This window comes from Carassius auratus, chromosome 45, assembly GCF_003368295.1.
Source record: "Carassius auratus strain Wakin chromosome 45, ASM336829v1, whole genome shotgun sequence".
Taxonomy (NCBI): domain Eukaryota; kingdom Metazoa; phylum Chordata; class Actinopteri; order Cypriniformes; family Cyprinidae; genus Carassius; species Carassius auratus.
The window spans coordinates 18806020-18822423 of record NC_039287.1 but is presented as its reverse complement, the minus strand read 5'-3'; the positions used below and the strand labels follow the sequence as shown (position 1 = coordinate 18822423).

General features: G+C 36.9%; 1 protein-coding gene across 3 annotated transcripts in view; it reads left to right on the top strand.

Moving 5' to 3' along the window:
* Positions 1-16404, top strand: part of LOC113063490 (sorting nexin-14-like) — a 48088-nt gene that overhangs the window by 16745 nt on the left and 14939 nt on the right. For all 3 annotated transcript variants that reach the window (XM_026233938.1, XM_026233935.1, XM_026233936.1), the window contains 5 exons: positions 1929-2061; positions 3997-4189; positions 4292-4375; positions 4462-4562; positions 4816-4927. In XM_026233938.1, the coding sequence (XP_026089723.1) occupies positions 1929-2061; positions 3997-4189; positions 4292-4375; positions 4462-4562; positions 4816-4927 (623 nt within the window). The remainder of the gene's footprint in view (positions 1-1928; positions 2062-3996; positions 4190-4291; positions 4376-4461; positions 4563-4815; positions 4928-16404) is intronic.

Below are 16404 nucleotides of genomic sequence, written 5' to 3'. Positions count from 1 at the left end.
TCATCCGCCCATCCAAATCAAGTTCTTTCGGTCAGTTAGTGTGGCGCCAGTTTAACAAGGGTTTAGCGGAGCTGGTAACATTCGCTTCCTGATTAGACTATAATAATTAGACTTTTGAAACGCTGCATATAAACTTTTCATATGAATAAAGATACTGTATACTTACGGGTTATTACACAGAATGAAAACAAAGTGTAAAATAAAGTTCTTAATATTTACAGTACAGTACTTTTCTATTAAAACTCTAGATATCTTGCAATGATTTAATTCTGGCCACACGCTTTGGCAAATCCGACACAAAGTTCTTCCTCCAAAGCTTTCATGTAGAAACAACACATTTTTATAATTTTTTTCAGACTGTAAGTGACTCATGGATATTGCATTGCCGTTAGGCAATCTGTTTGGATCTTGCAATAATATTTTTCTGCAAGTGTTTTTAGTCGTGTGTGCAGTAGGAGTAAGATAGCCAGTGGATAGACTGTGTGTGTACAGTGCTTCCAACAGCTCTGAAATATACTTGTGATAGTGATAGTGGTAGGAAATGCTGGCATTACCCACTGGCACAAAAATGGTCTGGGTAGTACATGTGATAATGTGTAGCCTAGCCTTAAAATAAAATGATAGAATTACATCATGAATTAAATATAGAATGACTTTTATCGAAGCTGACAGTGATTCAGTCGAGCGTTGAGTGATTGTCTCTTTCTTTTTTTATTGTTTAACATGAATTACACTCAATGACAGCTACAGGTTTATTAGGCTGCCGTCACTTTAAGACCTAATGCACAGATTCAGTATCTGATTCTTTTCTCAAATGCTCACTTCACTTACGTTCACTTAAGACATAACTGAGTTTTGGCATAACTTTGTGCGTGTTTGACAATTTAAGTTCAGTACACCATGAAAAAGAAAGAAAGCTTTCTTTGTGCATGTTTCAGGCGTGTGTGCACAGAACATTCTCTGATTGAACAGTATGCCAATACCAAATTGAGACCTCCCATAACCTCCCATGAACTTGAACTTAAAATATAAAGAAAAGAAAAAAAATCACTTGAAAGTTTAAACTGCCAAGAAAATTAATGTCAAGCATAAACTTTCATGATGACGTCAAACTGCAAAATCATGTGAATATAATTTCGAAAGAGATGAAATATGCTTGGGCAGACTTTAATATACCTGTGCGGCCTGCCCAAGTAAAGTCTGTGTGTGGGAAACACTGATGTACCATCTGAGGCTCAAAATACCCACTGACTTACATGGCTACACGCACCAGATCCATGTTTTTTTTTTTTTTTTTTTTTTTATTCTTCATGCAAATTAAGCAGAGTAATGAATTACAATTTGATCTGCATTCGAACCATTTAATCTGTCCATCTCCAGCTCTCCTCTGGTGCTAATGTTCCCATTATCTGTGCTCGCATGCTTATTTGCTTCATTTAGACTTGACAGCATCCCTTTGGCCTGGAATTATATCACTGGCCACAGGTCCCCATTGGTCAATTCCAGAGCCACAGCCACATCCACCTACAGTAATACCAGCCCTCCCCAGGAAGTAAGTCTGGGGTGGAAGATGCTCCCACCTTGCTGCTCATCTTTGACCAGTTTGGCCATCTGTCTGTAATACAGAAGAAGTTTGTTGTCTGGAGGTAAAACTGGTCCAGGTTTAGCACAGGCCACAGGATTGATGCATGGGTTTACTGGACTATCTGCATTACCTTGCATTGTTTGAGCCTGTAGCTGTGTTGCACTTGTTTTTTTTAAAAGGCATTAAGTGTATATTCATCATTTCCTGTGATCATGTTTTCATTGTATAATGTGCCCTGTCATTGGTTGTGTGACTTTGGTGCAATGTAGAGTGCTGTTTATGTCTTTTTAAGCAACTATTTTGAATTTGCAACAAAATAGTATCACTGTGTTTTTGCGCACAGGAACACATCAAAGCGTGGCGAGTCGTTTGGGATCAGCCGTATTGGAAGCAAAATAAAAGGTGTGTTCAAGAGTAGCACAATGGAGGGCGCACTGCTACCACAGCACGCCATGATTGAAGAAGACGACGACACGGTGAGAAAAACCCTTCAGAAACACGTCAACACTGAACATTATAGTTTGGGGACCAATTCTCCTATTAGCTACGACTTTTCCAATATTGTGTAGGCTTTAGGGATCTAAATTATGCTCATGCAGAACAAGGCATTAAAGGCATAGTTCAACCAAAAATGAAAATTATCCCATTATTAACTTACCCTCAAGCCATTCTACATGTATATGACTTTCTTCTTCCAGACAAATACAATCAGAGTTATATTAAATAATGTTCAGGCTAATCCATGCTTTATAATGGGAGTGGATGGTCAGCCAAAATTTGAAATCCAAAAAACTGAACCCATCCATTGTAAAATAAGTCCACACGGCTCCGGGGGGTTAATAAAGGCTTTCTGAAGCGGCGTGATGCGATTGTGTAAGAAAAACATCCATATTTACAACTTTATAAAACTTAATCTTTAACTTCCGCTAACTGTTGTATGTGTGTTCATGAGAGAGTGTCGTCCAGCAGATAATGTTGGGCGAAGGCGTAGCGTAAACGCTGGTGAGAACAGCAAAGGAAAACCAGTGTCCTTTTGGCGCATATATTGAAATCCTCTTGACTTTTTTTTTTTCTCTACAAATCCTTGTTTTGTACTAATTCGTGACCGGTCTCCTCTGCTCTTCTGCACTCGTCACTTCCACGTTCATCAACGGGTTTGCCTACTTTCTATGTCATCCACTGGACGCCACTGTCTCATGACTCTCAGTTCTTATGCTTTCAGATTTTATGCTATATGTATATATATATATATATATATATATATATATATATATATATATATATATATATATATATATATATTATGGCTGGTAATTTAACGCCTTAGATTAATTAACTGGAGAATGGAGAACAATAATGCGTTAAAATTGTTAACGCGTTTAACGCACTTGCCCTGCCCCAGACCTATGTGGATCATCTGCCATTTCATACAGACTAGCTACTGACTAGCTGCACAATATCGTGTTCATTATCAAAGAAGATTCATCTCCGATAATGAACGCGATATTTTGCGTAGCTAGTCAGTTAACTATGGTTCTGTCTATTAAGTGCCGTTCCATTTGAAAGTAGATGATGCCAATTTAGCGCTAATCAGGGAACCGGATTTACTGACTAAATGTGCATGATCATATCGTTATATATATATATATCGCCCAGCCCAAATATATATATGTGTGTGTGTGTGTGTAGGCTTTGTAATTTCCCAGTATATCCACCTCCTAAATTACTACACCACTTGTGCAGTCACAAATCCTATAATGGTACAATTTAGTCAAATTTATTTTATTTTGTTTGTGTGTAACATTTCTTTTTTTTATGACATTATTATTTATTGTATGAATAATTATACATCAGTCGGTTAAGCAAAACATCTGTGATAATTTTTGGTGAACTTAAAAACAAAAAACATTTATACATTCACAGAAATGACATACATGTGGTACAGCACAAATATTTTAGCATCCCTGATTCTGTCCTTTCTTCTCCTATAAAGAACCACAGTTGTCCTCTTTTTTCCTGTTCTGAAGTTGGCAAACCTAACTCTGTACCAGTAATATGTAATGGTGCGTGTACCAATACAAGCACCACGAAATAGTGGTACAATCGCAAAAATGACTGGAACTTGATGATATGACAAAAAATAATAACATTATTAAGAATACTTAATAATTTAGATGAGTAAATTTTTTATGGTAATTATTATTCTAAGTTAATAATACATCAATGCATTAAGTAGCATCAAGACCGATTAGTGTTTGGCCTTTGTGTTATATCACTCTCAGCGGACACATCTGGCTGTTGCTCAAAACCTGTGACACCCTCTACAGAACGTGCACTCAATTACGCAGACATTTTAATTGGCACTCTGTTTCGAGGATGTTTTCCGAACATTCACGGTTGTGTACGGTCAGGTGGAGGAAGCAGTGATGGTGTTTGAGGATGACTCTCCAGGGCCAGTGGAGGTGGTGGGAACTCAAGGAACGTCGCGAAACCTTGCCGCTTGGACCATCTCAATCCCTTATGTGGATTTTTTGGATGACGAGGTTAAGAAAGAGCACACTCCAGTCTTCTGCATCGACGTGGAGCGCCACGACAGAAAAAATGGCGAGTTTGCGTACTAAATTTACATTAAATTGCATTTCATTAAACTATTTATTATTACACAAGAACAGAGCCACTTTGTGAAAGTGCTTATTTGCTTCACAGTGGGGCACGAGACCGAGAGCTGGTCTGTGTGCAGAAGATACCTGGAGTTTTATGTGCTGGAATCTAAACTCACACAATTTCATGGTAAAGTTGTTTGTTGTCTCTCTCTTCTTGACAGAGGCTTCATGTTTATGGATTATTCATCTCTCTGCTTTGTTTTTCTATTACAGGTCCATTCCAGGACGCTCAACTCCCTTCCAAAAGAATCATTGGACCAAAGAATTACGAATTTCTGTCCTCCAAACGAGGTGAATTTGAGGAATATTTACAGGTAATTTACTTGAGCTTTTTACCCTTGCCTTCATCTCATTAACAAAGTGAAGTACAAACAGCATTCAGCAGTCTGACGTAAGGTTGCTTAAAATCAGGCTTTCTCTGTATGTATTTGCGTAGCATGATTGCTATTAATATTTGTCTGTTGACGAAGGACACCGACTCTCTGCTTGTATTTAAACTACATGTTTTGATGAATCAGGGTGATGTAGTGTGTTAGATGATGACATGAATCTCTCTGTTTCCTGAAGAATCTGCTGCATCACCCTGAACTGAGTAACAGTCAGCTGCTGGCAGACTTCCTGTCTCCTCACAGCATCGAGTCTCAGTTCAATGACAAAAAGCTTCCAGATGTCAACCTGGGTATGTTTACTCCCCCTTAACCATGTCCACATAATCTGCTCTACTTCACACAACACGCCTGCGCATTTGATTTGGTTTGGTTTTATTCGGCCAGCTTCTTCTGTGCTTTATTAGTATTCATTCACCTTTTTTAAAAAAATATATAATAAATTGAGAAATCCTCACTGAACCTGATTAGTGTGTATATTTTTCTCCTTTGTCTGAGGGTACGTTTATACAACAACAATGTACTAAAAATGGACAACAACATTGTTCACATGGATCAGTGAAAAAAAGACTAAAAACACTGAATCATGTCTGTTTGATTAAGGAGACATGTGAAATGTGCAAAGTTACTTCAGGCTCCAGGAGCGTACTTTTGGATTCAGATCCAGTGACTGAGTAGGCAAATAAATAACAGCAAATTCATTGTCATGTTCCTGAAACTAGTTTGAGATGACTTTGCTTTGTGATGTGATGGAAGCAGGCATACAAGGTCAATTATGGCCATGATGGGATAAACACGGTCAGCAACAATACACAAATAGACTTTAGCATTCAAGCAATTAGGTTTGTGCCGATAGACGATTGTATCGTGTGTCGACAATAGTCAGAGATATCGACATAAGCAGATTTCTCTGTCGATAATCGAGACGATATTAGGCTCATTCTCCTATTAATGTATTAGATTATAATAATAATAATAATAATAATAATAATAATAATAATAATAATAATAATAATAATAACAACTATTATTTTTATTAGGCTGCTTATTATAATTCGGCTATCCAACTGCCCAACTATTTCACTTCATCACTGCATGAAAATTTACCATGGTTTTACTACAAATAAAACCAAAAAACCATAGTTCCTATAGTTAAACCATGGTAACCACAAATTAACCATGGTTTTGCTATATTAACCATAGTTTAACCATGGTATTTGTAGTAAATCTGTGGTTATACAATTGGTAGTCAATACGCCAAAAAACCATAGGTTACTACAGTTTTACTATAATAAAACCATGGTTATTTTTTGTAAGGGATTTCACACGCACTGCGAGCGCAGGAGGATTAGAGCCTGTAGTCGCTGAAGTTGTCCGCTTTGACTCGGATAACTCGTTAAATCCATGAAATGAAAGAGATAGAAAAGGAGGAGTTGGTGTCCCACACATTTAATGGCTGCTACACGGCATCGCGCTCTTCTCAAACATGAGAGATTAACCCTTTTTTGGCATTACAAATAAAGTAAAGACAAAATATTAACAAGGCGGCAGAGCGATTTTATCATCCATAGTGGTTCTCACGTAGTCCTTCTCTTAAAGACTGATCACTTAACTTATAACACTCACTATGTGGTGATGACATGTAGAGGGACTATGTGAGAACCACTATGGATGATAAGTTCGCTCTGCCACCTTGTTATTATTTTCATGTACTCCAAACTATAATGTGATGCATCGTTTTGGCCGTTACTAAGTCTACATCCACAAACAGACTACATCGTCTGCAGATATAAGGTATTTCATTCCACTTTAACAAGTAATCTGAACGGTCTATATATGTGCAGTATTTTAAACGAGCCTTCACTAACTGAGTTTAATGCCACGGTTATGTTAGAATGCATCTCATTCTTGTTTTTGTGGCGGTGCGTCGAGCTCGTTATGAGGCGGGTGGTCCAGAGCGCTGTATGACTGATGCATCAGTTCAATTCAACTTACTCCAAACATATGAACTTACCTGCTTTAAATACTTTATATTTAACGTGTTCATTTATGCCCAATATTAGTGTTAAACTCCTGGACTTTTAAATGAAATCTACTATTGATTTTCACCGTTTACGGACTTTACAGAACATTTAGGCTGATTAATTCCGTGCGCAGATGCGGCAGATTTGAGTCCAGTTGAGTCCGACTATATATGAACTAGCTGTTTTAAATACAGTATTTTTATATTTAACGTTAGTTTATCAGTATGTTTGAAAGTATATTTTTTAGATTATTGGTGTTTCCATAGGCTCTACTGTTCAAGCACTGTAGGTACAGCTTCCAAATTCACCAGACCAGGCTGTATTTTTCCAGTCCAGTTCTTGGCTGACTGAGGTGAAAGCTGATGTGTGGTCCACTGCTGTTGTAGTCCATCCGCCTCAGGGTTTGATGTGCTCTGCCTCATCAAAGTTAATTATTTCAGCTCACAATAATCTCCATAGATATCTCTGATCTAGAAGCATGTCCATTTACAGAACTGCAGCCAGCTCTTTTGCACCAAAGAGTAAACTCCCAGGAGATTCTGTGTATTTATTTGTGTTTAGAAGCTGGTCTGGTCTCATTAGTCTGAGCTCAGTAGTTTTGACGGGAACAGACACCATTCAGTCAAACAACGGACAATAATAATCATGTGTTCTGTTCTCCCAGCGAAGGTATCTCACAAATGATTTTTCCCTGCCCCACAATAGGGGTGCAGAGACCTTATTAGGCACTTGATCTTTACTTTCTGTAAAGATTTCTATTGATTTTGGCTCTCCACAGTGCCAAAAAGTTGCTGTTTGGCATTCTGTACCTCTACTAGGCTACACAACTTACTCTTCAGTGATCTGGCATTAGTCCTGTCCCCTGCACGGCTTACAGTAATGCTCCTTCACCTCACAATCAAATACATCTCACTCCCTGATATTTTGTGATGTCATAACCTATTAAAACACATATTTTCTATTATTATACACAATCCCTTATGAAAATTAGCCATAGTATTACTATAGTAAATGTATAGTAGGCTAGCCAGATTTTGTTTAATTTTATTATTATTATTATTTTGGCATGTTTATTACCAATTATAGCCTATAACCACAATTTTACTACAAATACATTGGTTAAACTATGGTTAGTGTAGCAAACCGTTTTTTTTTTTTTTCTCCATGGTTTAACTAGTAACCAATAACCATGTTTTATTCATATTTTATATACAAATTTTCATGTTATATATTTCTGAAATGTATTTGTGAAAATGATTAGGCAGCCTCAGCACACACCTAGTATTAGGTAACAGAAAATGTCGGGAAACGACACCTTTGTCCATCTCGTTGGGTCGTTCGTCCAGTCACAGATATCGTACGGACAGTCCGACCCAATACGGCTCAGTTTTTATACATATGTTGTTCTGTCGAGTGGCAGAAATGATTTTATGTTGGCCATTCTGAATCTACACCATGCTTTTCCAATGAGGGGGAAAGGACTGTTATCCCCACCCGACTCCGCCCACACAGCTATGACGCGACACCCAACAAGTCAATTGCTATTTTTAAAGATCTATTTCTAGTTAATCCAACCCACAATCTGTTTCTGCTTGATCTCATTTTCCGTTTATGTAATTTGTCTGGTTGATATGCAGATTAACCCTCTGTGGTCAAAGACCGCACCAGTGTGGTCTGTCATGTTTTTTCATAATGACCTCGAAAAGAACTAAAAATACATTTCTAATCTAAAATAAAAACAGGAAATAACCAGGGTGTGCTTTCAGCCGTCTCGGTCTCAGTCTCCACGTATAACTTTCTGAAACACGTCACTAAAATGAATCCAAACTCAGCGATTACTTGACACACAAACATGAGAAATATATATCTATCGAAAGCTTGAAGTGTTTACTTTTAAATGAAGTAAGTCTTGTCAAATACAAATATTTTTTGTAAACACAACCGTTTTAAAATCAGCATCACCTTGCAGATGTAATAGTCTCTTGCGATTGAACAGTTGCAGGCAGATTAAATCAGCTATGGAGCCAGAAGTAAATTACAAGTTGTTGTTGTTTTTAACAGACGCTCTAGAAAAGATATTAGACGCAGAATACTCTTCTCCACACCACTGTATCCCATTGTTTGGCCAGTTGATGTTCTTACAGCGCCACATAACTGCTGATTAGACACTGTTTAAGCCCTGCTCACACCACCAGTGACGGGATCACATTCATTTTCAGTGGAGAGCTGGCAGCCATTAGTGACAGGATGGAGACACAACAGTGACACAAGTTGAGAAAAGTTTATGCAAATGAGCATAAAAAAAAACTCCCAATAAATGTCCAAACAGCATGCTGTTTATTATTATATCTTGCATCATTTACAGCTATTTTTACATTTGATGTTGATTTGAGGAGTTGATTTGATTTGAGAACTAATCGTCATCATGCAAACTGATAATTTATTGCAATAATTTTAAAATCAGTCGAGGTACCTCTGACATATTATGACATAACATTGATGTTTAATATAAAGTCTTTAGGGCCACAGGCTATAATATGTTGTGTTTAGATAAACTGCTTCGAGACCAACCAGTTGGAAAGAGGTTATGTACAAATCATGCAAGCACCCAATTCCTGCCCATTTCTATTTATTAACATTGCTACAGTAAATATTATAACACATGAAAGAAATTAAAGAACCATCCTTGATTGTCAAAATAATTCCAGGTTCAGTTCATTCAGCCAATTGGAGGTCTGATTGGTTAAAGCTTTATTTATTATTTAAAGCGGAGTTTACAAAGTAGCTTATTTTACAGAGAGATGCATATGTGAAAACAAGTAAAACAAATTACTAGCTACAATAACCAGATTATTTTAAAACAAAAATACAACAATTAAAATACCAAGGAAAGGCCCTTGCAAAAATCTGTTTTAAGACATAATGCATAATGATAACCTTTGACAACGTTTAATTCAGGTGCGAAAATAATATCTATAGCGCGTGAGCACAGAGAGATTTGAGAGTGCACAGGACAAAGTTTGAGAGAGAGGAGAGACTCGTCTTAAGTGTGGAGACACGCGGAGGGATTCGCGCATTGTATTAATGTGCTTTCATACTACGATAATGTGCTTTCGACATTTGTCCATAAAATAATGCCATAATGGAGAACTTAATCACATTCAGAGTATGAGTATGTCAGAGTATGCATCTGTTAAAAGCTTTTCAGATTCAATCAAGGCTACCGCTGGAAATAGATCAAATCACAGCTTCAACACCAGCCTGCAGTATTCACAATGCGATCTGCAAAGCTGAACAGTCTCAAGAATCGATATCGGCCAGCTTGTGGCATTCAGCAACATGGCATGACATCTGTGAATGACATTTCGTCCCCTTGGAATTATAAGGTTCTATCTGACATTTTTGTCAAAATTTAGTTATTCACATATTCGTATTCTGTCAACGTATTTACATCGTGATAGATTTTTTAATGTTGTGTACATTATGGGATTTAAAAAAAAAAAAAAAAGGTTCTATCTACACAGTCGATTGGAACACAAAAACTTTGAAACTCAATATCTCAAAACTACTCGTAATGCAGATAGAACCTAATAATTCCAAGGGGAAGATTTATAACTGTTATTAGGCAGCCAGCAGAGGGAACACCTACTGCAGCAAACTAACAGTCAAACACTGGTGCTGTGTCGCAATGTCAGTGAGGATTTATGTGTGACCATTTAGAGGAAACTAGGGAGGAGATGATCTATCATTGTTTGGATGAAAGGGAGGATCATGTAAAAATTTTAACTATCTTAAAAGAACATGGATGTTCTCAGCCATGCATTTCATTATTGGATATCTCAACTCTAGAAAACAATAATCAACTGAGTACCTTATTTACATATGTTAAGTTTAAGAGTATTTAATTCAATTCAATTCAATTCAAGTTTATTTGTATAGCGTTTTTTACAAAATAAATCGTTACAAAGCAACTTTACAGAAAATTATGTTTCTACAATATTTAGTAGTAGCTAGTAGTTTGTGCACATTTGACAGGATTTTAGAAAAATAATAATAATAATACAAGACGTAGTCAGCTAGACGATGAACTATCAATATTATTAAGTTATTATATGATTCAGTCGCACATTTAGCAATAATTGTTAGTTCTGTTTGTTGATTCAGGGTTAGCATCATCTGAGGTCCTCTGAGGGTCAGCATCATCTCTTCTCAGGTGTTCTGGATCCAGACTGGAGCTTGTGTAAATCCTAGTTACCACGGGATGTAAATCCCGTGGCGAAACATAGAAACAAAATACAGACATCATTAGCATAGCTGCTGATCCAACAAAGTAAAATTAGTTTAACCCAAGCTAATGAATAAAAATGCAACTTTGAACAGATGCAACTACACTCACAATTAAAAAGAAACATTATTCGAATGCTTGGCGAAAGAGATGTGTTTTTAATCTAGATTTAAACAGAGAGAGTGTGTCTGAACCCAGAACATTATCAGGAAGGCTATTCCAGAGTTTGGGAGCCAAATGTGAGAAAGCTCTACCTCCTTTAGTGGACTTTGCTATCCTAGGAACGACCAAAAGTCCAGCGTTTTGTGACCTTAGGGTGCGTGATGGATTGTAACGTGGTAGAAGGCTAGTTAGGTACGCTGGAGCTAAACCATTTAGGGCCTTATAGGTAAGTAATGATAATTTGTAACTGATACGGAACTTAAATAGGTAGCCAGTGCAGAGACTGTAAAATTGGGGTAATATGATCATATTTTCTTGACCTCATAAGGACTCTAGCTGCTGCATTTTGGACTACCTGTAGCTTGTTTATTGAAGAAGCAGGACAACCACCTAGAAGTGCATTACAATAGTCCAGTCTAGAGGTCATGAATGCATGAACTAGCTTTTCTGCATCAGAAACAGATAACATGTTTCGTAGCTTGGCAATGTTTCTAAGATGGAAGAATGCAGTTTTTGTAACATTGGAAATATGATTTTCAAAAGACAAATTGCTGTCTAATATAACACCCAGATTTCTGACTGTAGAGGAAGTAACAGTACATCCGTCTAGTTGCAGATTGTAATCTACAAGATTCTGTGTAGTGTTTTTTGGTCCAATAATTAGTATCTCTGTCTTATCCGAATTTAATTGGAGAAAATTGTGTGTCATCCAATCTTTTACATTTTTAACACACTCTGTTAGCTTAGATAATTGAGAAGTTTCATCTGGTCTCGTTGAGATATATAGCTGAGTATCATCAGCATAACAGTGGAAGCTAATTCCGTATTTTCTAATAATATTACCAAGGGGCAACATATATATTGAAAATAGAAGGGGACCTAGGACGGATCCTTGTGGCACTCCATATTTTACTGATGATAAATGAGATGACTCCCCATTTAAGTAAACAAAATGGTAGCGATCGGACAGGTAGGATCTAAACCATCTTAGAGCCTGCCCTTGAATACCTGTATAGTTTTGTAATCGATCTATGAGTATGTCATGATCTATGGTGTCGAACGCAGCACTAAGATCAAGTAAGACTAGAAATGAGATGCAGCCTTGGTCTGACGCAAGGAGCAGGTCATTTGTAATTTTAACAAGTGCAGTTTCTGTGCTATGGTGGGGCCTAAAACCTGACTGAAATTCTTCATACATATCATTTTTATGCAGGAAGGTGCTCAATTGAGCAGACACAACTTTCTCTAAAATTTTAGACATAAATGGAAGATTTGAAATAGGCCTATAATTTGCCAGTACACTAGGATCTAGTTTTGGTTTCTTAATAAGAGGCTTGATAACCGCCAGCTTGAATGGTTTTGGGACGTGTCCTAAAGTTAACGACGAGTTTATGATATTGAGAATCGTTTCTTCTGCTACAGGTAACAGCTCTTTCAGTAATTTTGAGGGTACAGGATCTAATAAACATGTTGTTGGTTTAGATACAGTGATAAGTTTATTTAGCTCTTCCTGTCCTATGGTTGTAAAGCGCTGCAGTTTATCTTTGGGTGCGATGGATGAAACTGAAGTGTTAGACGCTGTAGAATCTACATTCGCTATTGTATTTCTAATGTTATCTATTTTATCAGTGAAGAAATTCATAAAGTCATTACTATTTAACGTTGGTGGAATATTTGAATCAGGTGGCATCTGGTAATTTGTTAACTTAGCCACTGTGCTAAATAAAAACCTAGGATTGTTTTGGTTATTTTCAATGAGTTTGTGTATATGCTCTGCCCTAGCAGTTTTTAGAGCCTGTCTATAGCTGGACATACTGTTTTTCCATGCAATTCTAAAAACTTCTAAGTTAGTTTTTCTCCATTTGCGTTCAAGACTACGAGTTAATTTCTTGAGAGAGTGAGTATTACTGTTATACCATGGTACAGTACGTTTTTCTCTAACTTTTTTCAATTTGATTGGGGCAACAGCTTCTAATGTATTAGAGAAAATAGTGCCCATGTTGTCAGTAATTTCGTCTAATTCGTGTGTATTTTTGGGTATAATTAGCAGTTGAGATAGATCAGGCAGGTTATTTGCGAATCTTTCTTTGGTGGCTGGAACAATAGTTCTGCCCAGACGGTAACGCTGCGACATATAGTTAATATCAGTTATACGCAGCATGCACGATACAAGGAAATGGTCTGTAATATCATCACTTTGAGGTACAATATCTATAGCAGTAAGATCGATTCCATGCGATATAATTAAATCTAGTGTATGATTAAAACGATGAGTGGGCCCGGTGACATTTTGCTTGACTCCAAAGGAGTTTATTAGGTCAGTAAACGCAAGTCCTAATGTATCATTTGCATTATCAACGTGAATATTAAAATCTCCCATGATTAGCGCCTTATCAACTGTAACTAGAAGGTCTGAGAGGAAATCTGCAAATTCTTTCAGGAATTCTGTATACGGCCCTGGTGGTCTATACACAGTAGCCAGAGCAAGAGATACATTAGATTTCTTTTGCGTGTCTGACAGAGTAACATTTAGCAGAAGTATTTCAAAAGAGTTAAACCTGTATCCTGTTTTCTGGGTAACACTGAGAATATCACTATATATTGTTGCAACACCTCCGCCACGACCAGTCTGACGAGGCTCATGCTTATAACAGTAGTTTGGTGGAGTAGACTCATTTAGACCAAAATAATCATTTGGTTTTAGCCAGGTTTCAGTCAAGCAGAGTAAATCAAAACTATTATCTGTGATCATTTCATTTACAATAACTGCTTTTGGTGCGAGTGATCTAATATTTATGAGCCCAAACTTTAAAAATTGTTTTTGTTCATTTACTTTACATTTTTCTGGTTTAATTACGATAAGATTTTTTCTAGATCCTACATTATATTTATATTTTGACCTCACTATTCGGGGAACAGACACAGTCTTAATAGGTTTTACAGCGCAAGTACCTTTAGCATTTAAGCGGTTAGAACAAAACTCATCATAATGGTTATTTGAGAATTGTCTTACTAGTCACATGGAGCGAAGTGTCCTGGAGATGTTGTCAGAGAGAAGCTCCGCTCCAATTCTGCTGGGGTGTAATCCATCAGCGCGAAACAGTCTAGGACGCTCCCAGAAAAGATTCCAGTTATTAACAAATAGCAGTTTCTGTTCTTTACACCATGACAACAACCATTCATTTAAAGCAAAAAGTCTACTGAACCTTTCGTGTCCTCGTCGATACGTGGGCAGTGGTCCTGACACGACGATCGTCGCCGCGGGCGTCGTGCTGCGAACCGTCTCGATCAGGCTCCTGAAGTCCCTCTTCAGCGTCTCCGTCTGGGAGGGTACATATAACTACTATCCTGCTTTTTAGGGGTATATAAGGTACAAAGTTGTCCTTTTAAGGGAGCTGTTTGCACATTTTTCTGACAGTGCAGGAGTTCTTTCATGCGTTTCTATGTTTAATGCAGAGAGTTCAAAAGAATGCCCCAATCACATAATTCAGACACACTTCTGTGTGTGCTCAGTTTGAGGAGAATGTTGCGGACTGTGCCCTTTGTAGAGATATTAAGCGATTTGTTTGTGGTAAATCTGGGTCTAACTTTTTTAATGGCCCTATCAGGTGTGAATGTGAGGTCTAGACAGTGTGTAATTGGGACTGCAGTCATTCTGAATCATCAGCTCACGCAATTTAAGCATCGTACTGCTCCCACATGATTGGCTTATTATAAAATCACATGAATAGTAGGTTTACAGGTGTTTCTGATAAAGTGAGAGTATAAAGTGCTGCAGCAGCAGAATGATTAAGATGCCAATGTTACATTTAATAATAATAATCATAATAGCAATAAGCAATTATTCCACCTTTTACAGTAACCCCGAAAAGGTTTCGGGTGCTGTAGTGAAATGTCATTGTATTAAATTACAAAATATTTTAAGCCAAATATAATCTCTGCTTTATGATACTAGAGTTTTCTTTATCAAATTCTCTTTTGTTTTCAGTGTTATCACACTAATTATGAACTGATTTTTCATGTGAACATATGTTTTATAATCACAAAATGGTGCAGTATTTTTCATCTTCATTGTCAACACTAGATTATCTTTTTTTCCTCCATTTTGCTTGAAAAGTGTGCTTGTCTTTGTTTAATATGATGCTAATGTAATGGTGTTCAGACTTTTTTTAAAGTACTGAAAGGCCACTGTAAGTCAATGTCCTAATTTCATTCATTGTTGCTGTTTCCTTGGATTTATCATGTGTGAGTATATCAACTATTTAGACAACATGAAATGTTACTTAGGAATTTTAATGCACTTCTGAAATCTGATTGGATGTTTTGGAAGTTGCAGTAGTGAGAAAACAGTCTCCAGCTGTCTCTTTGGAGTAAGCTCATAAATCAGTCTGACAACATGAGTTAAACATTGTTGAGCCAACAGCTGAGAGGATGTTTGTCCGAGAAAACAGGAATCCTCATGGTACAGATTATGGTACAGAAATAATGGGATGTCCATGACAGAGCTGCCTTCTAATGAACTCTAAAGTGTCATGATCCTGCAGTGCTACTGTAATATATCCTGCCACATTTTTGTTTGACTTTATTTTGTCGGTCTTTCCTGTGCACTAGGAGACAGAAATATATATGTTTATCTCAGAGCAGCTCTCCGACTTCCTTTCATTAGGCGGTACCAACATTGTGCATACATACAAACGTACATACAAACACGCATTACAATGTGTAAAAAACAAAAACTCAGTTAAACCATTTACACGATGTGGTAAAAGCACTCACTGATATTTTTTTAAATGCACATGTAGAAATATCTGTCTCTAGTTTCAGTAGCTTTTGTAGCACTGTATTTATTTGGGGCAGCAAATTCACAATCAGAACAACCTTAAACATTTTTATAAAGAAAAGCAAAAAAGCTTAAGATAAGTAAAAAAAAAAAAACATTTCACTTTGGCAAGATGTTCAGTAAAAGCCCAATTAGTAAAATCTGTATAGGTTTATGTAAAAATAACGTTAACTACTGTAGATAAGAATAAATAGCATAAATGATCTTCTCCACAAGTCTTGATTTATTATTTGAGTCTATTTTTTGTATCTAGATGAGTGTGTTTGTACACATGTGACTGCATATAATGTAAATTAAAAACAGGGTTTTTCTAACACGGAGCCTTGAGGGACCCCTATTTCAATAGTCTATGGTTCAGATCATTGTTGATCAATCTTTACATATGTATTAGGATCTGTTAAATGAGACAACCAAAATAAGATTAGATTTTTTTTTTTTTTTTTTCTATAATACAACTAG